The sequence below is a fragment of the Microcaecilia unicolor genome, chromosome 8 (assembly GCF_901765095.1).
Source record: "Microcaecilia unicolor chromosome 8, aMicUni1.1, whole genome shotgun sequence".
Lineage (NCBI taxonomy): Eukaryota > Metazoa > Chordata > Amphibia > Gymnophiona > Siphonopidae > Microcaecilia > Microcaecilia unicolor.
The window spans coordinates 231,260,675-231,282,606 of NC_044038.1; the positions used below are offsets into that span (position 1 = coordinate 231,260,675).

General features: G+C 42.2%; 1 protein-coding gene across 1 annotated transcript in view; it reads left to right on the forward strand.

Moving 5' to 3' along the window:
- Positions 1-14,116, forward strand: part of BPIFB2 (BPI fold containing family B member 2) — a 44,279-nt gene extending 30,163 nt beyond the window's left edge. Inside the window, exons 11-14 of the mRNA XM_030213471.1 lie at positions 1,049-1,116; positions 3,265-3,316; positions 9,571-9,634; positions 14,010-14,116. Coding sequence (XP_030069331.1) covers positions 1,049-1,116; positions 3,265-3,316; positions 9,571-9,634; positions 14,010-14,116 — 291 coding nt within the window. The remainder of the gene's footprint in view (positions 1-1,048; positions 1,117-3,264; positions 3,317-9,570; positions 9,635-14,009) is intronic.
- Positions 14,117-21,932: the final 7,816 nt, after the last annotated feature.

The window sequence follows — 21,932 nt, forward strand, 5'->3', positions numbered from 1 at the left end:
ATGCCTCTTTTTGGGTGACCAGTTATAGAATTGTTTCATTTATGACTGTTGAGGTATAACATGGTGGAGGAGGAGTGGCCTAGTGGTTAGGGTGGTGGACTTTGGTCCTGAGGAGCTGAGTTCAATTCCCAGCCCAGGCAGCTCCTTGTGACTTTGGGCAAGTCATTTAACCCTCCATTGCCTGCCACATTGAGCCTGCCATGAGTGGGAAAAAGTGCAGGGTACAAATTAAAAAAAAACCTGAGAAAATGTAGACTGTATCTAATTCATCTACTTTTTCCAGAACAAATAAGTGCAATTGCAACTATATTAATGTAAGAAACAATAAATAAAAACATAACAATTGATAAAATTAGAAGAAATAAAATTAAATTTAAAAAAATATATATATATATCTAACAATCACACCCTCATAGCCAATGCACCAAGGGAATACTCTGTCCGTCCGCACTCCCTCTAAACATATTCCAATGCATTCCATCCAGTATGTAGTTATGATCCACGAAACAGAAAGGGGTTGGGATTTAATATACCACCTTTCCGTGGTTGCAATCAAAGCAGTTTATATATATTACATACAGGTACCTATTTTGTACCTGGGGCAATGGAAGGTTAAGTGACTTGCCCAGAGTCAGAAGGAGCTACTGTGGGAATTGAACTCAGTTCTCCTCTTTCTCAGGCCACTGCACTATCCATTACACTACCAATCCAAAATTAATCTCAGGGATGAAAGAAGTGAGTTTTATTATCTAGAAGCCACCCCTGATAGGACCCTAAGCCTGGTTTTAACACTATGCCATACAAAGGAAAAAAAGTCCTTCAGCTAATTATAAGTCCATGGACAAGGTTATTAAACATACATTCATATTCTTTTCACAATAAACAACACTCAGTCAAGACACCTTATAACCCACAGACTCTGGATCATCTTATCGCACTTCCTGTCCCTGTAACTTCAGCTGTAGTATTATTGCACTAGGAGAAGGATGTCATAGGAGATATACACAGGCTCTCAGTTCATTGACCAACTTGACTTTTGTAATTTCAGGAATTGTCTATGGATGTCAAACATGCTTTTTCTGGTTCTAAAATCAAGGCTACCCCAAGTCTGAATGGGTAAGATATTTGCTTTCTTCTGCAGGCTTTTCAAAATCATTAAAAAGAGAGATCGGAACACTGCTTCTAAGAAACGTCAACGCTCCCTTTTTACAAACCTGAATTTCCTTTCCTACTACAAGCCCTACTGCATTGTTATCACATTTTTAGTTCCGATAAGGACACAGAAAATAACAATGCTGTGCTCTGGGGAAAAAAAAAAAGAGAGATAAATACTATGGGGTAAATAGTCATCCAGCAGCAGTACAAATGTTATTGACCGCCACCAGTTTCATTCCCGGTTATTCCGTGCCAGGCCATGTCTGGGCTTTAGAAAAACAACCACAGTGAGGAAATGGAGCCAACAGTCCTTTATTACCATCCAGCAAAATGTAGATAACCCAACATGGCCGTGTTTCATTTTGCCTGCATCAGGGGTCTAAACATACACAGCTAGTAAAGGAGCAGCATTCACATTTAAACAGTGCTCCGAACCGCAGCCTCTTTGTAAGTATTTACATTAAACTGGAACAGCAATTCACTCTGAAATTAAGCTGTTAACGAGGAGGTGGAATATCTCCTTTGAAGTCGGGACCACTGAGGGAGGAGGCCGAAAGCTGAAGCAGTGACCCACCGGGATACAGTAGAGTATTACGAACAAGTCGGGCCCTCCCACGAGGCAACCACCTGGGCACAAATTTAAAGATTGACCCTACCTTAGGCCTACCAGCCCAGCGCACGGCAATCTTAATTGCAGAGTGAATTGCTGTCCTAGTTTAACGCTTAATCGCTGAGTGCGAATGCTGTTCCCTGTTGCAGGTAATTTCTTGGCGAAACACGGCCATGTCAGGACATCTACATTTTGCTGGACTGTAATAAAGGACTGTTGGTTCCATAGAATTCCTCACTGTGGTTGCTGTTCTTCATCTCCTTCGTGGTGTTTCCGGCAGTAATCGGCAGTTGGCACACGCTGAACTGTCACTGAATGTGTAGAGCGTGAGCCCTTACTGCTAGATCAATGGGTGGCGTTAAGGGATCAGGCCGGTTTTAGGCGCGCACTGGTTTCAGTTTTACCGCATACTCATCCCATAAAAAGCCCTTTTTTGCAGACACGGTAAAAACTGGCCCAGCGCACACCCAAAACATGTGTATATGGAATTATTTCCTTTGTCATATTGTTCACACTGACGTTAACCATCTTGCTGTTTGCATAAATAACATTTATTTTAAAAAAAGTATCAGTGGCCAATGTGCAGACCACGGGAGTTAGCCGGGCTAAACCCGGATATTCGATGCCGGGCCATTTCCAGTGACCGGCCTTGAATATCCTGTTTGTTTTTGGCCGGTTTGAACATAACCAGCAAAGTCAATATTCAGATTTAGCCAGTTATGTTCAAATCGGCCTAAGATGCCTCCATGTATTCACACGACCAAATATAGCCGTTAGAGTGAGGCTGAAAATCGGCGGAAAGCCGGTTATGAGGCATTTAATCATCCGGGTGCCGATCCTGGCCAGTTAAATGCTTTTGAATATCGGGAGGGTAGATTTGGTACCAATGACAATAACAATTTAACAAATAGGTCGATGTACATTGACTATATACGTATGGGGTATGCAATCATATCAGATGTCATAAATTAATGCCTATATATTAATAGTACCTGCACATTATTTATTAATTAACTGGATGAACATTTCAACACAGGAGACCAAATTCTATTAAATGCTATAAGGGAACCACATTTCTCAGCTGCTACATTTTTCATATTTAGCAATTAGACATACTGAATTCCACCACATTTTATGAGTTAAGTTTGTAAAATCTTTCCAATTTTGACAGATCAATTTTATAGCCACTTGGGATCAATATGCGTAGTAATTTAAACACGTGTGATGGCATTGCAGTATTAATACCAAATTCCCCTGCAATTATAATTTTGTAAGTTAAAGAAATCTTTAAGCTTAAAATGTGAGAAATTGTTTTCTCTATGCGAAACCAATATTCATCCAGTAATGGACAATGATGTATTAAAATGATCTAAAGTTCCTATATGATTAACTTTAATCTTATTTATCATACTTCTCTTTCATTTGCTGGATCACTAGAGTAATTAGGTATTTCACTTTATACAAACTCGTAGCTGACGTGAAGATTTTTCTCTTCTCAGTGCTTTACAGCCCAACTTAGTTTCCTCTTCCATCAACAATAGCCAGACCAGTGTAAGTATGCAATATATACATATACACTAGTAAAAAAGGCCCGTTTCTGACACAAATGAAACGGGCACTAGCAAGGTTTTCCTCAGAGTGTGTATGTTTGAGAGAGTGTCTGTGAGAGTGACTGTGTGTGAGAGAGAAAGTGAATGTGCAAGTGTGTGTGTGAGAGAGAGTGAGTGTGTGTGTGAGAATGAGAGTGTGTGCAAGTGCGTATCTGAGACACAGTGTGAGAGAGAGAGAGTGTGTTTCATACAGATACAGTGTGTGCGAGAGAGAGAGTGTGTTTGAGACATAGACTCTCTGTGAGACTGAGTGTAAGAGACCAAGAGAGTGTGTGAGTGACTGTGTGACACATAGAGAGTGAATGTGATACAGTGTGAGACATAGAGTGTGTGAGAGACAGTGTGTGAGAGTGAGACAGAGAAAGACATTGACTATGAGAGAGCGAGAGTGTGTGAGAGAGAGTGTGTGTGTGACAGAGATACCTCCCACCCCCCTCTGGTGTCAGCCCCCCCTCCCTTCCTCTCTCTGGTGTCAGACCCCCCCCTCTCTCTCTGGTGTCTGAGCGTTACTGTGCAGGACCCTGAGCTCTGGCTGTGCTTCAAGGAACTGACCAATCCTATTTAATAGAATGCACCTCCAACATTCTGAAGCCGAGAAACCTCATGTGGTTGGTCACCTCTGCTTGTGACGAACCCGGAAGTACGTGATGTCAATTCAGGAGATGGATACAGAGAGCAGGAATGCCTCAGCCATGCAGTCAGCTTCAGAATGTTGGAGGTGCGTTTTATTATATAGGATATATATATATATATATATATATTTTTTTTTTTGTCATTAAACAACATACTCTAAGAAAATGGATGGAACTGCCAGGATCCAGCCATTGCTTTCTGCATTTATTCCACAGCTCCCATACCAGCATCCTTCCTTCTTGAAATGTCTCTAGTGAACAGTCTTCTGGTTGAAGAGTCTCTTAATTTGAGGGAAATACAGCAAGCTTCAGGCACAGACTATTAAGCCTGAGTATATTTCAAGTTGCAAGTAATAAGCTGCTGATATGCTAAATAGCTTAATTAAGAATTTCAATGAAAATTGGTATTCACAAAAAAAATAGCTATACACCCCGTCCCGTAGCAAAGTTTCTTACAGTGTTCCTTTGCCTGCAGAACAAATTTATGCAGGAAAGGGCTCATGATACTACTAGTACAACTACTAGACGTACGCAGCGCTGTACACTTGAACATGAAGAGACAGTCCCTGCTCAACAGAGCTTACAATCTAATTAGGACAAACAGGACAAACAAGAGATAAGGGAATATTAAAGTGAGGATGATAAAATAAGTGTTCTGAACAAGTGAACAAGGGTTAGGAGTTAAAAGCAGCATCAAAAAGGTGGGCTTTTAGCTTAGATTTGAAGACGGCCAGAAATGGAGCTTGATGTACCGGCTCAGGAAGCCTATTCCAGGCATAAGGTGCAGCAAGATAAAAGGAACGGAGTCTGGAGTTAGCAGTGGAGGAGAAGGGTGCAGATAAGAGAGATTTACCCAGTGAACGGAGTTCCCGGGGAGGAATGTAGGGAGAGATGAGAGTGGAGAGGTACTGAGGAGCTGCAGAGTGAATGCACTTATAGGTCAATAAGAGGAGTTTGAACTGTATGCCGAAGCAGATAGGGAGCCAGTGAAGTGACTTGAGGAGAGGGCTAATATGACCATAACGACACTGGTGGAATATAAATCGTGCAGCAGAATTTTGAACAGATTGAAGAGAGAGATGGCTAAGTGAGGAGCAAGTTGCAGTAGTCTAAGCAAGAGGTGATAAGAGTGTGGATGAGGGTTCTGGTAGTGTGCTCAGAAAGGAAAGGGCGAATTTTATTGATATTATAGAGAAAGAAACGACGGGTTTTAGCAGTCTGTTGAATATGTGCAGAGAAGGAGAGGGAGGAGTCGAAGATGACCCCAAGGTTATGAGCTGATGAGACAGGAAGGATGAGAGTGTTATCCATAGAAATAGAGAATGGGGGAGGAGAAGAAGAAGCTCAGTTTTGGTCATGTTTAGTTTCAGATGGCGCTGAGACATCCAGGCAGCAATGTCAGACAGGCAGGCTGGCCTGGATTTTGGCTGAGATTTCTGGTGTGGAGTGGTAGATCTGGGAGTCATCAGCGTAAAGTGTATTATCCCTTTGGTAAATCCTGCTGGTTAGTTTATTAGCCCCTTTTGAGTAGGCTGGTGATATATATGGTTATGATTTTTTGCTTGTTCCAAAAGTACAAAGACTAGGGGACACTCCAGCAAGTTACATAGGAATACTTCTAAAACAAATAGGAGGAAATATTTTTTCACTCAACGAATAGTTAAGCTCTGGAACTCTTTGCCGGAGGATGTGATAACTGTGGTTAGTGTATCTGGGTTTAAAAAAAGTTTGGACAAATTCCTGGAGGAAAAGTCCATAGTCTGGTCTGCTATTGAGACAGACATGGGGAAGCAACTGCTTGCCCTGGGATTGGTAGCATGGAATATTAATACTCTTCGAGATTCTGCATGGAATCTCGTTACTCTTTAGGATTCCAGAATCTTGCTATTCTTTGGGGTTCTACATGGAATGTTGCCACTATTAGGGTTTCTGCCAGGTACTTGTGACCTGGCTTGGCCACTGTTTGCAAAACAGGATACTGGGCTAGATGGACCATTGGTCTGACCCAGTATGTCTACTCTTATGTTCTTATATTCTTCTTACTAAATCCCTTTTGGTGGTTCTACTTTTGAAACCTTTTCTTCTTACTGGCATATGTGCCATCCACAAAGCATTTGTACATGTGGGTCCTTGTAATTTCTCTAGGAAACACTAACTCAAGTTCAAACCTTAGCATCCTATAACCTCATCCACAGGATTTCTTTTGGACTCATGGCCTCTATTCTAGGTAGGTTTGCTGCTTATGTAAATGAGCACCATAGCGCCCTTGCTCAGTTCAGTTCCTGAATTAGTCTTCTATCCTGTAGTTGGCTGGGGGCTCAGGATAATGCAGAGGGATTCTAGCAGAGAGAAGGTTGTGAAAATCAATTTTATAAATGACATCGTAGCACCAAGATGGCATTGTAGAGTACAAGAATAAGGTTGGCATTGGCACACACATGTTTAGGCATGCCCTTTTATGCCATGCCAATGGCAGACATAAGTTGAAGCATCTAGGTGTGCCAAATGATGCATGCAGTTTATAGTACAGTTGAGTCCCTATAACCAACCTTCACTTATCCAACACTCCGGATTAATTGATGGTCGGTTCACCGTGCTCTGCCAACTCTCTCACCCTCAAAATGTCTCTTCCCCCTGCCCACCCACCCTTGAACAGCAGTGGCCTCCCTATGCCGCCTTGATCTTGGACACTGCCTTCTTTTTTCTCCCTGGTGTCAGGGCCCCTCGATTGCTTCCTCTCGGCTAACCAACAAAGGTGGTCCAACAGTGAGTTCAGGGCAGGAGCATTGCACCTCACTCCTACCCGTGCAGACCACCAAAGTTTGCAGCAGCCATTTTCAAAACAGAGCCCAAATAGACCAGAGTAAGGGGGGGGGGGGAGATGTTCCTGCCCTGAACTCACTTCTAGGCACCATTTTATAGAACTGCCCCCCATAGCCATCATTCAAGGGTAACAACAAGGGGCTGAATTTAGGGCCAATGATTCTAAGGTTCCAGACAGTCCTATGGTATTGGCCCCTTCCCAAGGCTATTCTTTTTTTATCAGATTAGGTTGGGGGAGAGGGGTACAAGTAATTTCAAGAGAAGCCTTATGGCATCAGAATCTCAGTTTTGGTATTTTTTCATTGGAAGTCCAAAGTGGTAGAATGAGACCAACAAACCCTAAAATAATAGAATGTAAATATAACATCACAATGAAAAGCATATCTAACATTACAACATTACAGATCAAATCATAATTTTGAAATATGTTCCATAACCCTACGCCATCATACATCAAGTTTTATACAGATACAATGAGTACATACCCTAAAGAGTTAACAGTCTCAGAATGCATCTGAAGCTATGGAAAATACATGGATTTGAATCAAACAACCAAAACGGTCACTATGGCTAAAAGTCAATTTATTCTGTAAGAAATAAAACCCAATGCAGCTGCATTTTGCCGAATGCTTCCATCAAGGGGTATAAGTTGTGTCACATTTCACTGTATATAGTTGATTGTTTCTGCAACCTTCCTGATCAGACCAGGAAGTTTGATTCTAGCCTTGTAAAAATGTAGTTTCTTATTAGCAGACAATGACAAACACCTCATGAATTCATTTAAACCTTCTTCTTCAGATCAGAAATTCAGAATTTCTGATCTGAAGAAGAAAGGTTACCTTCAAAAGCTCATTAAAAAAAATGGTATCATCTTATTTTCTTTTGTTTTATTTCTATTTATTACCGTAAACAATGGTGTAACTCTCTCAAACCTAGGTACTGAATACAGTAATCTAGCTGCTGTATTTTGAAGAGTTTGTGATGTTTTCCATACCATCTCACTGTAACCTACATAAATTAAATTTAGAATACTTTACTAGAGTACTGAGGTTCAAAAATCAATAAACTATCCATTATCACTCCAAGAATCCTACCCTGAGATTTACAGTATATGTTATTCCTTTTATGAACAATTTGGATTTAGAAGGGATACCAAACGGTGACCCCAGCAGACTTCTCGTGGAGATATTATAAACTAGTGATGAGAAGTGGCCCCATTCTAAAGATCTCATGGGTTGTTTAGCTATTTTGAGTGTCACGGTTATGTCCATGTTCCTTGCTCTCAGTCACCTCGCCCCCCGGTGGTTAGACCTGGTGGCTGCTATGGACTGATTGCTTGCTGTTTCCCATGTTCCAGAAGATATTCTGGTCCGGTCCGGATCTTCCAGCCTTCCAGATTGTTTTGGGAGTTTTTTGGAACTAAGCAGTACCCGTACTTGGTGAACTCCCTTGTATGTTGCCTTTATTAATCACCTGGGAAGCTTTCTAGTTTGCCTTGCAACAGAGGTCCTCAGAGGAGTTTCCTTTGGTGAGAGTTAGTTGCAGTGCTTCTGTGCTATTCCTGGTTGCGGCTTTGACCCTGCTTGTTTCCTGGTTTATTCTACTGCTTGCTGCCTGCCTTTGACCCTGTCTGGTTCCTGGAATATTTCTCTGCTTGCTGCTGTCTGGGACCCCGGTGTGGTTTCTGGAGTGATCTGCTGTTTGCTGGCCGGCTGCTGATCCCTGCAGTTCTGATTTCCTGCCCTGTCCGGTAAGTCCTGCCGACCGCCTGCACCCAGGGACTCAACTCCTGAGGAACGGCAGTCAAGTGCAGGTGAAGTTTGGCTGATTTTCTGTCCTGCTCGCTCCAGCTTGCATTGCCTCGGCTGCAGTTTCCGTCTAGTAGTTCCAGTCCTGGGTTTGCTGGTACTTCTGTTCTGCCATGTCTTGTGTTTGGGTGATAATCCTGCCGCTCCTCGACAGTGGTCCAAGGGCTCACTAACCCAGTGGTTCCACGAGAATCCTGACATTGAGATCTTGGGTTTTGAGGGTTTTTTACCCATAGATCTGCATTTGGTGGGAATGTTTGTATGTTTTATAGTTGGCAAATATAGTAGTATTTTATTGCTTTGAAGTTTGTCACCTTCATTATTTTGTTTTATGATAAAGTGCAGTACTTAATTTAGCATCATGGTCCAATCGGAAATGAGTTCTCCATTATACTTATCTCAGGAATGGGCCTGTCAAGAAGATTAATGCTGTAAGCTCTGTTTCCTCTAAGCCAGGGGTTCTCAGCCCAGTCCTCGGGACACAGCCAGCCAGTCAGGTTTTCAGGATTCCCACTACGAATATTGAGGAGATAAATTTTCAAGTACTACCTCCATTCGATGAAAATCTATCTCATGTATATTCACTGCGGGTATCCTGAAAACCTGACTGGCTTGGTGCGTGCCAAGGACTAGATTGAGAACCCCTGGTCTAAGCTGAGTCCTCCACCTACAGTCCTGCCAGCGGGGGGTGCTGTTTCACAATCACATTTTCAATAGTAAGGGACAGGCAAACTCTGCAGGACTCCCCTCGTGATTGAAAACACAATATTCAAGCATCCCCCCCCCCCCCCCCCACCCCCAGTGGTAGCAATGCAGTTGCAGGAAACAGTGACTATAAGGGAAAACTTTGAAATTCAAGGTGAAATGAAAACACTGTGATTATTGAACTTGGGTTAATGTTAAATGCTCATCTGCTCAATTTCCTTTTGCAGGCATCACGTTTGACACCATTCTTGATGAACATTCTTGAAACAATAATCTTGCCTAACCTACATGGTAAGACCTTGGGAGACATTTACTAGGGAATTCTATATATGGTTCCCCAGGTCCGCAACCTGATGCACTAACCATTAGGCCAGTCCTCCACTCTGATTCTCAAAAAGTCACCTAAAGTTAGCCAGAGTGATGATGTACTCTATACTGGCAGTTCTGCATGTAACTGTTACAGAATAGTCACATAAGTCCATGGTTAGACGCCTAATTTTTGGCAGAATCAGCTGTGCTAATTCAATGCTTTCACCTAATTGGTTGAGGTTCCTGGGTTCACAGTTCGAGGCATATTTTCAAAGCACTTTGGGAGGCTAAGTTCCATAGGTTTCTATGGAACTTTGGGAGGCTAAGTGCTTTGAAAATGAGCCCCTTTGCTGCCAGCCATCAGCTAAGTAGCTAAATATGTTGAATATAATTGACTATTCTCTAGCGGTAAAGGAAGGAGAGATGTAGTGATAAAAAAAAAGATAAACATAGAATTGGAAAAATAGCAACATTCATTTTGAAAAGAAAGAAAATGTTCAAAAAAATGATGTTCCACATAATAATGGATCAAACTTATGTTTTGCGATTAGGAGGCATAAAGTCTGAAAATCCTTCACAACACTCACTTGATGTTTAAGTGATTTATGAGTTTAATGTGTACTTGGGAAACCTGAAATATTTGGATTCACCTAATTATAGGCATTTTGGTACGTTACTGCTAGTATTCTATAACTCATGCATGTAAGTGCTAGGCATGCTCTTGACCTATCCATTCTGCTCTTAGGCCCACGTTCCCCCCCTCCACTTGCATTTCTGCGCCATGGATTTTGCATGTACCCTCTGTAGGATATTGACTAATCAAGCACATAGCAGCGAGACCAGCTGTTATTGTCAAAATTCTTTAATAATCCCATGCACATCCTCATAAACGATGAAAATGCTGGATCCAAAATACTTTTCATGAGTCCATTAGCCCAACATGTCTGCTACAGGGGCAAATCTTAACAAATACATAGGATTGACAAACCAAGTAGGCAGCCACCTATAGTACCTCATAAGCCCTTATTGCTGATCTGAAACTCTGCATTGTTGGTGACTTGCTTTTAAGTTTTGAGTTTGTGTTACAGAAGACCATTGGTGACAACCTTATGAGCCACCATAGGCCATTTCCTAGGTGATGTGTTGATCCTTTTTAGTTGTTGCCCCTGAAGCAGGCAGTAGCAGAAACAGGTTGGCCTAATGGACAAATGAAAAGTATTTTGGCTCCAGTATTTCCCCTATTTATAAGGTTGTGCTTGGGAATATTAAAAAGCATTTCAAAATAACAACTGACTTGTTGCTGCTGTGTTCTGGTGATGTATCTGGATTGCAGCAAATTTGGATCTCTCTTTCTTTGTAATGAATATTGACTAATTGCAGTTGCATGTGTTAACTGGAAATTAGTGGCAATTAGAGCTATTTAACGGCAATTATAGCCAATTATTGTCCATTAACATCAATTAACAGATGATTATTAAATTAAGTAGCAAGATTTACCACTATTTTATAACTTGTGTGTACAACTTTGCACATTAACCCTCGAATTCTAAACCACTCGCAAAAAACTGTGTGCACAAACTTCGGTGTGTGCCCAATTTGCATGCGCAATTTAACTGAATAACGAGACAATGGTGCTAATTGGATTTAATTAACATTTACATGCTTAAATTTAGATGCACGATCCTTGCATACATTTTACCTGTGGGTCCAAAAAGGGGGCACGGCCATTGGAAGGTCATGGGTGGATCAGGAGTGTCCCTTTAATTAATGCGCATTGTTATAGAATAACGGAGACCCACATTTAATTTAAGTGTAGGGGTTTACACTAAGGTTTTTTTTGTAAATGGCCATGTCTCAATGTGGATATAACAAAAGAGAGGGAACGAAGTACAAACTAAAGTCCAAACAAAAAAAACAGCACCACGGGCCTTTAAAAATGGAACACAGTTCTTTAATGAATGAGCCTTGACAAAAGGACCCGACACGGGCCGTGTTTCGGTGACTAGCACCTGCGTCAGGGGTCACAGTGATGACGTGGAAAACTTGGGGAATAACTCGAATATATTCCTCTACAATATATTATTCCTTACCCCACGTCTCATATAGTAAAAGCTACAAAGCACCAAGGCACTTTCACTTTCTGTATTTTTTGTAAATGGCCATGTCTCAATGTGATCATGGTTCCTGGCACTAAGGGAGAAATTCTATATATGATGCCTGAAAAAAATCCACATAAAACTATGCCTAGGTGCATTCTCTAAAGTATGCCTACATTTTATAGAGTAGGCTTAAGCTTCCATGCGTTATATAGTATGTACAATACGCCGATTGGATTGCCATACATCCAAATTTGGTCACGTCCATTTAGGCCATGTTTTACTTGGTTTAAATCCCGATGCCTAAACTAGGCGCAGATTGGGTGTATTCTATAATAATGTGCATAAATTATAGAAATGTCCATGCCCCACCCATGGCCTTACCCCCTTTTCAACTATCGCGACTTAGAATTTAGACGCACCATGTTATAAAGTACTTTTATCGAGTTGTGCGTGTAAATATCAATTAATGCCAATTAGTGCTGATAACTGCTTGCTAGCATCCAATTAACAGCATGTATTATCTAGTTAACCAATTAAGTTCAATGCATTGTTATAGAATTCATTCAGGTTTCCATATGGAATTTCAGGTGCATTATATAGAACTAGTAAAAAAAGGTCCGTTTCTGACACAATTGAAACGGGCGCTAGCAAGGTTTTCCTCGGAGTGTGTATGTTTGAGAGAGTGTGTGTGAGAGTGACTGTGTGAGAGAGAGAGAGAGTGAATCTGTGAGTGTGTGTGTGTGACAGAGAGAGTGAGACTGGGTGCGAGTGTGTCTGTGAGAGAGAGTGTGTGTGGTTGGGACCCCTCCCTTGCACCCAGTTTCACTGTCCCCCTTCCTCCGTGTTCCAGGCTCGTCGTTCCCCCTCCCTCCGAGTTCCAGGGTCGTCCCCCTGTTTTGTTTTTTTTAAAGTTTTTGTACAGGTGGTGCATTTCCCCCCTCCTCCCCTCTTGTCCCCTCCTCCAAGTTCCAGACCCCCCCCCCCCCAGCTCCAGACCCCCGTCCCCCCACCAGTTCCAGAACCCCCTCCCTCCCTCCGAATTCCAGACCCCCGTCCGAGTTCCAGACACCTCCCGCTCTCCGAGTTCCAAACTCCACCTCCCTGCCTCCCTACCTCCAATTTGCAGACCCCCCTCCCTCTCTCCGAATTCCAGACCCCACCTCCCTGCCTCCCTCCCTCCGATTTGCAGACCCCCCTTCCTCTGATTTCCCGACCCCCCTCGCAGTTCCTGACCCCTGGATCCCCCTGCCACGACCCTCTCAAGCCCCCCTTCCCGCCGCCAATCCTCGGGGCTTCGGAGCCCATCTGTGAAGAAAGCTACGGACACAGGCAGGCAGACGCATAGAATGTTGGAGGTGAGAATTATTATATAGGATTTGGGACAACTGCTATTTTATAAACGGCGTCTAACTTTAAGTGCTATTTACAGACTAGCTCTAAGCGCTATTTTTTTGGGGGGTGCAGATTTTTAGGCGCCATTTATAGACCGGTCCTAAGTGTAAAGTTGTATATGTGGGGCATGCGCTCATTTGCAGCTTTGAGAAGGAGAGGATTTCTACAGTAGCAAAGCTAATTTGAGGTGTCTATTTTATAAAAGCAAAAAAGAGTTGTCGATGTTGTCTTTTTAAAGCAGGAATAAAATAGGTGCACCTTTAGACATTCTCCATAATTACCATTTGACAAACATATCTCTGTTATCAGCAGCGATGTGGACTTTCCACATATACCACTAGATGTCAGCTGCAATCCATTAGAGAATTTCTTTGCATAGACATAGTTCAAGTTGTTATGGGAAAGGGAAACGGGACTTAACCACATTCAAGGCGGTTTACCTAGTATATACAGGTACTTATTTGTACCTGGGGCAATGGAGGGTTAAGTGACTTGCCCAGAGTCACAAGGAGCTGCAGGGGGAATCGAACGCAGTTCCCCAGGATCAAAGTCCACTGCACTAACCACTAGGCTACTCCTCCACTATTATGGATACTAGAGCTCAAATACCAAATACCACCTTCCCAGTATCCCGCTTCCAGCAGTGGCCAATCCAGGTCACAAGTACCTGGCAGAAACCCACCATCCCATGTTGCCCTGGGATTGGTAGTATGGAATAGCGCTAGTACTAATTGGGTTTCTACCAGGTACTTGTGAGCTGGATTGGCCACTGCTGGAAGCAGGATACTGGGCTGACCTAGTATGGCTATTCTTAGGTTCTTATTTAAATGCCAATGTCACTCATTTTTAATTTGTTTCTATTTCAGTGGAACTCAGTACTGATTTCTATCTGCCAGCCACGCCTAATATGAAACTGGTTAATCCCGCTATGGATGTCACATCGGTAAGAATTCATGAACTGTGCAGCAGCTAATCACTTGTTAAGCACTGGTCATATGCTATGTGGTTCCACAGCAGATTTAAATCCAAAGGGATAATTTGTACGAAAAGTCTGATCCTTCCCATTATCTTCAAAATAGATGGGACGGATCAGTATTTCCAAAGTCGGTCCTGGAGTACCCCCTTGCCAGTCAGGTTTTTAGGATATTCACAATGAATGTGCTTGAAATTGATTGCATACACTCCCTGTATTTTATGCACATTTCTTTCACGCATATTCATTGTGGATATCCTGAAACTCTGACTGGCAAGGGGCTACTCAAGGATCGACTTGGGAAACACTGGGTTACATGCATTTCACAATTCTGTAAATTTGTCAGTTTAGCAGATTTTCAGAGGAGGGGAGCGATACACCTTACCATGCATTAAGGGGTGTCAACAGCGCCACATTATCTGCCACTGTTAGGTCTGTGTTAAAAATTTCTTGAAAAAGAAAGCCTTTTAGATGTTTTCTGAACAAATCGTATCTTGTAAGTGTTCGTATTTGAATAGGAAGAGCGTTCCAAACATGAGCAGCAAGATAAGCAAAACTGGACAAAAAAGGTAACCCTAGAACGAAGGCCCTTTGGACTTGGAAATTGTAGTGATAGCGGGTTCCTAGTCATAACTGATCTTGTTGAAAATGGAAGACCAATTAGCCCTAGCACATAAAATGGAGCCTCTCCATATTGAAAATCATAGCACTTAATTTGAATTGAATGTGTGATTCCATAGGAAGACAATGTAATGTTCTTAAAACAGGTGTCACTATCTCAGTCTTATGGGCCTCGGAAATTAATCAAACAGCTGTATTCTGTATACTTTGAATTTTTCAGCCCAATACATAATCCAGTTGTCCAAGTATAAGACTCTGCACTACTATTTTGAAAGCCATTGGAACTAAACAGTTTCTAATTCTTCTCAAGTTTTTCATCATAAAAGACGTCATTTTCATTAAAGCATTTATCTGCTGTTCAGGGATTACCCCTGGATTGTGCGCCTAATGATCTGCTCTGAAAATCCAAGCCTACTCTATAACAACCTGCATAAGTTAATTGGCTTAACAAGCCAATCAGCATTGTTAACAGCTCTTCACAAACAATAATGAGCACTAATTGGCAATAATTAGAATTTACGCGCACAGCTCCCCAAGCATTTTCTGTAATGCACTGCAACCTAAATTTTAATGTGTGTAGGCAAAAAGGGTTATGGGTAGCGAAATGGGCGTGTCGTGGGCATTAAAAAATTTACACGCATTGTTATAGAATAAATTTACGTGCCAGGATTTATACCACATTTTCGTTGGTATAAATGAAGGCACATGGTTTTAGGCTCTGTGATATCAACTAATCATATTCTATATACTGCTCCTACATCTAGACGCCATTTATAGAATACGATTAGGTGGAAATATTTTCCGCATGGATTTTCTAGGCACCAAGTCTGGTCCTTAGTGTACTTGTTAATAAAATTTCCAATATTAGCAAAGTAAATTCAAGCTTGAAATCTGAATTAGCTAACCTAAGAATATTGTCGTTCCAAATATCTGTTGGCTGTCCAATCCAAAGGAATTTGATCTTCTTTGTATTTCATTTCAAAGAGTGAGATTTAATCCAAGCTTCTAAAAACGTAATGCAACTTGCAATACTAACAGAAATACCACTATTAGAAGAAAGATTTGGAAGATAGATAGTAAGATGAAACACTTAAAACCAGCCTGAGACAAGACAAAACCTAACGACCTACAAAATGCATTAAATAAAGTAGGCGACAGGAGAGATCTTTGGGGAACTTCGCATTCTAGCTTCCATAATTCTGATTTCGATCCCTGTTGAACTCTATACCATTTGATAGAAAGCCCCTAAATCATGTTGGTTCATTTCCCGCAACACCTAGTTCGCACTGTATGAATTATAGTTGAAAGTTGTAGATTATAGACTTTGCATTAAATTAAATTAAACCTTTCTTTGGCCATGCACATTTCTAGTTTATTAACATAAGATAACTACCTCTATGTTACCAGGGGAATTACATATATTTGACCCTGAATGTTAGGCACCACCTTCTGCAGAAAAGTGTTTTAACTGATGCAAGGCACCAAAACAGGGCAGATCCACATGAAAACACAGTAAGGTGACCATTTATTGAATAGCACCTGTTTCTATGCAGATCTGCATAAGGGGTGTGGCCATGGGAGGGGCATTGGCACATTAGGGCATTCCCTTAGAATAGTATGGATCGGTGCCCAACTCGTGTGCTGAGATTTACACCTGGTTTCAGTTGATGCAACTTCTCATACCCAAAGTTGGGCATGGATCCTAGCGCTGTGCATTATTCTAAAAAAAAGGGCACCAATTCCGGAACACCCACCATAGAATGTCATTCAGCACTGATTTTTTGGCCATCATTTACTGATTCCAGCCCTAAATGTAAGATGCAGTCCCCGCGAGGAAATGCTGAGCTCCATGACTTCATCCATTCCGCATTTGGTAAGAGGTGCGATATGATGGATCTCAACTATATAGCTTACTCATATGAGGTCACAAGTAGAACTGAAATGTATATTTGCACTTCTAGAGTGAAAAATGGAAAACACTATACAGTAAGGTGCCCTTTTACACAGCTCTTTCAGGACTACTGCTAGCCCAAAGCGGCCGCCGGCGGTAGTCCCGCCCTTAGTGCACACCATTCCCAGGGAAAAAAAGAAAACCCCTGGAAATGGCTCGCATGGCGGTAACCCGGTGGTAATCGGGTATCACCACATGCTGTCCGGTTACTGCTGTGTTAGCGGCCACCTCGGTGGGTGTCGATAAAGGCTCCCTGCCGCATGGCCATGTGTGCTGGGGTCTTTTTTACCCGCTGCGGTAAAAAAGGGCCCTGAAGCACAGGAAAAACAACCCCCACCACCAGCACAGGGCCCTTTTTCCTGCAGCTTGGTAAAAGGGTCCCTTAATTTACTAGATATCAAAACACAAGTACTATAATATATTTCCTCTCCTTCCAGGACTACGTTGTGATATCCTCTAACCTTCAGTACAATCAATAAATCCACAGAGAAGAGGTGCTGCAGACAAGCTCATGGCGCTACTCATTATTCATGTTTCAAATTAAATGTTAGGGGTCCTATTTATTAAAGTGTGATAAGGTTTTATAGTTACCATGCAATAATTGCCAAATTTTAGCCATGGTAACTGCAAGGACTCCACAATAACTCTTGAGGGCCTTACCAGCATCATTCCATACAGTTAACTGAAAGACAATGCACGTAAAAGGCCATTTTATAAGGAAACATCAACATTTAGACACCAAGAATACATGGAAATGGCTAAAATGCTGACATGTTCACATGTATGTGTGTATATTCGCTTGAAAATGCCAATATTCCAGCTAAAACATGTACCTTTATGAGACAGTGTGCACTTTGAAGGTGTGCATAAATGTGGGCAGCGTCTGGGTGGAATGTAGGTGGGGCATACATGGACATGAGTAAATTAAAGAATACTATAATTTCCCCCTAATTCTATAAATGTCACCACAAATTGTGCATGCAAACATGAGCGCGCTCCCAATTTGTGAGCACAATTTAATTGAATAGCAAGCTAATTAGCACCAATAATTGGCTTTTTAAACAAGCAATTATTGGTGCTAATTAGATTTAATTGGCATTTACGTGCGTGAATTTTACAAGCGAGTTGAAGAAGGGGGCATGGAAATGGAGGGCCATGGGCAGAATAGGGGCATTCCTAGCATTTACATGCGCGGTTATAGAATTAGGGGGTATTCACGCCTAATGTAGACGTTTCAGTTGGTGTCAATAGCTACACCTAAAGTTAGGCATGGGCTTAACCATCATTAGGCACACATTAACTACCTCTGCATTAAATATATGATAATTACCACCCATTCCCCACCTCAATCTGCATTTGACAGCCAATGAGGGAATTAGCACATGCTGTTAAGCTGCTACACTGTGAATGTGTCGTAATTCTCACATTAACTACTTACTGCACTTTAGTAAATAGGACGGTAATTAAAATATCTAGTTGATATGAAGGAAAGAAAAGCTACGGACAACGTAAATCTTTATAGATGTGGGAAAACATTTTGCAAAATGAATTGCTTTGGGACTAATGATTTCGATTTGTGCTTTTTTGTTTTGTTTGCTTGTTTTTTTTGTTTTTTGCATACCCGAACATTGATCTTCGACTCTTTAGTTTTTGACTTTATAAAGTATTCTCTCCATCATTAAACATTTATGCTGTGTGGTACATTTGGTGTTTTCTTGTCTCATGTTAATTCTGGCAGATATTCTGTTCTGTCTGGTAAAAATTGTCCATAAAAGTAAATCTTAACTATAACTCATCAAGGTTTGACTTGCTATATATTTTTCCTATGAACAGTGCTTTTATTTTTTTCTTTTGTATAAAAAAGGTGCCAATACTCATAGAGAACAACAATACAACCCCCCCCCCCTCCCGAGGGTGAGACAAAAAGAAATGAATCAACAAAAAAGTCAATCCCAATAATGTTATAACTCGGCGACACTCACAAAACAACAGTAGTAGAAAACTAATAACTGGTAAACCAATATAATTTACCAAAAATCTTGATTTTTTTTAAAAACGGTATTAAGGTTTTAAAATTTTTAATTTTATAAGGGGTGAGGTGGAGAGTTCAGTATAGGCTGTACATGCAGCCGAGCACTACTTCAGTGAGTCACAACGCCTCATGAGCGGCTTACGTGAAAAGCACTATACATCATGGGACACTCCCCCAAATCACCCCCCAATTTTTCAATGAAGTAAATAAGTACAAGTGCAAAATGAAAACACTACCAAAAACAACTAATTAAGAATTCTACTACTGTTCTGGTGTCGTCCGAGATCACCTCAAGGAGGAACAAGGCAAACTCCTGATAGCGAGTGATTAAAACGTTTGTTGCTTCATTAACTCAAGTCCCCACTGGAAACTAAAAGAATAAACAAGAGCAGACTTATCCGGATTCTTCATCCCAGTATCGACGCTCATTCACTGTGAGTTCCCAAACGTCCAACAGAAATTTCCGTTTCCAAAAATATTCCTCAGGGGACTCATACAGAGCCAGCCTTAGGGGGCAGGGCGACTATCCATGACTTCACTCTTACAATAGCCAGTATCCCTCCAACAGTAGCCAAGCCCTTGTCACCAGCCATGCAACATATAAAAAGCGGCATTGGAAATATTACACTAGTGTCTAGAACTTATTTTTTATTTCCAGGTCATGTGATAATGTTCCTATTATTATTATTATACAAGATTATCCGCAAATGAACCTGTTCCGGAGACGGGAAGGCAGTAGAACTAGAGGACATGAAATGAGGTTGAAGGAGGGCAGACTCAAGAAAAATGTCAGGAAGTATTTTTTTTCACGGAGGGAGTGGTGGATACTTGGAATGCCCTCCCACGGGAGGTGGTGGAGATGAAAACCGTAACGGAATTCAAAAATGCATGGGATAAACATAAAGGAATCTTGTTCAGAAGAAATGGATCCTCAAAGGCTTAGCAGAGATTGGGTGGCAGAGCCAGTGGGGGAAGGCGGGGCTGGTGGTTAGGAGGCGGGGCTAGTGCTGGGCAGACTTCTACGGTCTGTGCCCTGAAAATGGCAGATACAAATCAAGGTCAGGTACACATTTAAAGTAGCACATATGAGTTTATCTTGTTGGGCAGACTGGATGGACCGTACAGGTCTTTTTATGCCGTCACCTACTATGTTACTGTACTAATTAAAATAGAAGTAAAATATCTATTAGTAAAATAACAAATAAACACATATTTCAATTAGAAGTTAAGATCATATGGGCCCTGTTTTCTAAGCTGTGCAGTAGGCGTACTAGCATTTTTAGCGTGCACAAAAAATTAGCACATGCTAATGCTAGAGACACCCATATATTCCAAAATTTATTACATAAAAAAGTCTTGAGCAACTTCCTAAAAATGTAATAATTACCAATTATTCTGAGGTCAATAGGCAAAGAGTTCAACAGCTTCGAAATCTGGTAAGAGAGTGAGGCGGATAAAAATGTAATAGACTTGATCTTCAACACTGAAGGATGATTTAATACAAGTTGTTCACGCAACCAAACTGATTTTTAATATAACAACAGATTGGCCGCATCCACCATCTGGTACCTGCAAAACATTGATACGGGTGTACTTGCTGCCTCCTATTTAGGAGGTGATTGCTCCCACATTAACACTGTGTTATCCAGTTAGCACGCGCTAATCATTACTCGCTAACAAGATAACGTAGGAATGTCCACTCTCTGCTCGTGAAACACCCCTCTGAAAATTATTTTTGAAAAATTCTTAATGCACAAGTGGGCAACAACCTGTCTCTGCATTCTAGATAAATCCTTGATGAACGCCACAACAGAGGTCATAGGGCTGTAATGATGCTGATCCTAGGGATAATGTTTTGGGAGTGGTTCTGACAGAAGGATTTGAACCAGGCTAGCAATAGTCTAGCAAGCCCCAGGCCCTTTAGACAGATGATAGAAAGAGGCCGATGTGTACGGACCAAAAGAGAGAAAGACTGTAGGGTGAGGGTGTTTGAAAATCGCAGGGGGTCTTTTACTAAAGCTTAGCTCCAGTTATCTGCATGCAGCAGGGTCCATTTTATTCCTATGGGCCCTGCTGCAGATAACTCAAGCTAAGCTTTAGTAAAAGGCCCCCTCAATGCAGTGAGTGTGATAAGATAGTGGCCAAAAGCAGAAGAATGCAGGGATGCATAGGGAGAGGCAGTAGCCGCCGCCGCATTTCCTCTTCACCCGCTACCCCCCCCCCCCCCTCTCGACAGGTTCCTGCTGCACATGGTCAGTTCTGGTCATTTTTACTGACCTGACCGCCGTTCTTTCTCCAGCACCGGCTATTCCCATAGCCAGCCTTCTGCCAGCGAGCGTCGTCGGAGACTCTTATCAGGCGCGTCCTGCCTACTCTGCAACTTCCTGTTTTCCACAAAGGTGGGATGCAGGAAGTTGCAGAGTAGGCGGGACGTGCCTGAGAAGAGGTCCCGACGACGCGCGCTGGCAGAAGGCTGGCTATGGGAATTGCCGGTGCTGGACTGGAGGGAAAACGGTGCTTCAGGGCAGTAAAAGTGAGCAGACCACGCGGACAGGGAGAGCGGGCAGAAGAGGCTGGGCGGGCCTGGAGCAAAAGCGGCTGGGCCTGGGCCTGTCCAGGCCCACCCATGGCTACGCCCCTGGGGAGAGGCATAACCAGCAGAAAAAAATAGTTGATGATTCCTTCTGTACATGTCATTGATAAAGCCTAAGGGGCCCTTTTACTAAGTTGTGGTAAAAAGTGGCCTGAGCTAGAGTGGGCATGTGAAATTGGTGCACGCTGGGCCATTTTTTACCGCAGCGGGTAAAAAGGCCTTTTTAAAAATGGGGCAGTAAATGGCCGTTTGTTAATATTAAAAGAAGAATGCGGTGGCTATTTGCTGCCTGAGCCCATACCTCCGACTATTTACTTGCCGGCGAGGGCTCGTGCACTATTCATGCATTAATCATGCAGCCAGCACACAGCAATGCGGTTGCGCTTCCAATTGCCGCCAGGAGTGCCCCCCCCCCCTGAGTAGAAAATGTGCAAACTTTGGAATCACCGCTGGGCGCCTGCGCTACCCAAGCGGTAGTGTTGATTTTGCCGGAGAAAGTGGTGAAGGCGGTTAGCTTAGCAGAGTTTAAAAAGGGGTTGGACGGTTTCCTAAAGGACAAGTCCATAAACCGCTACTAAACGGACTTGGAAAACTCCAAAATTCCAGGAATAACATGTAT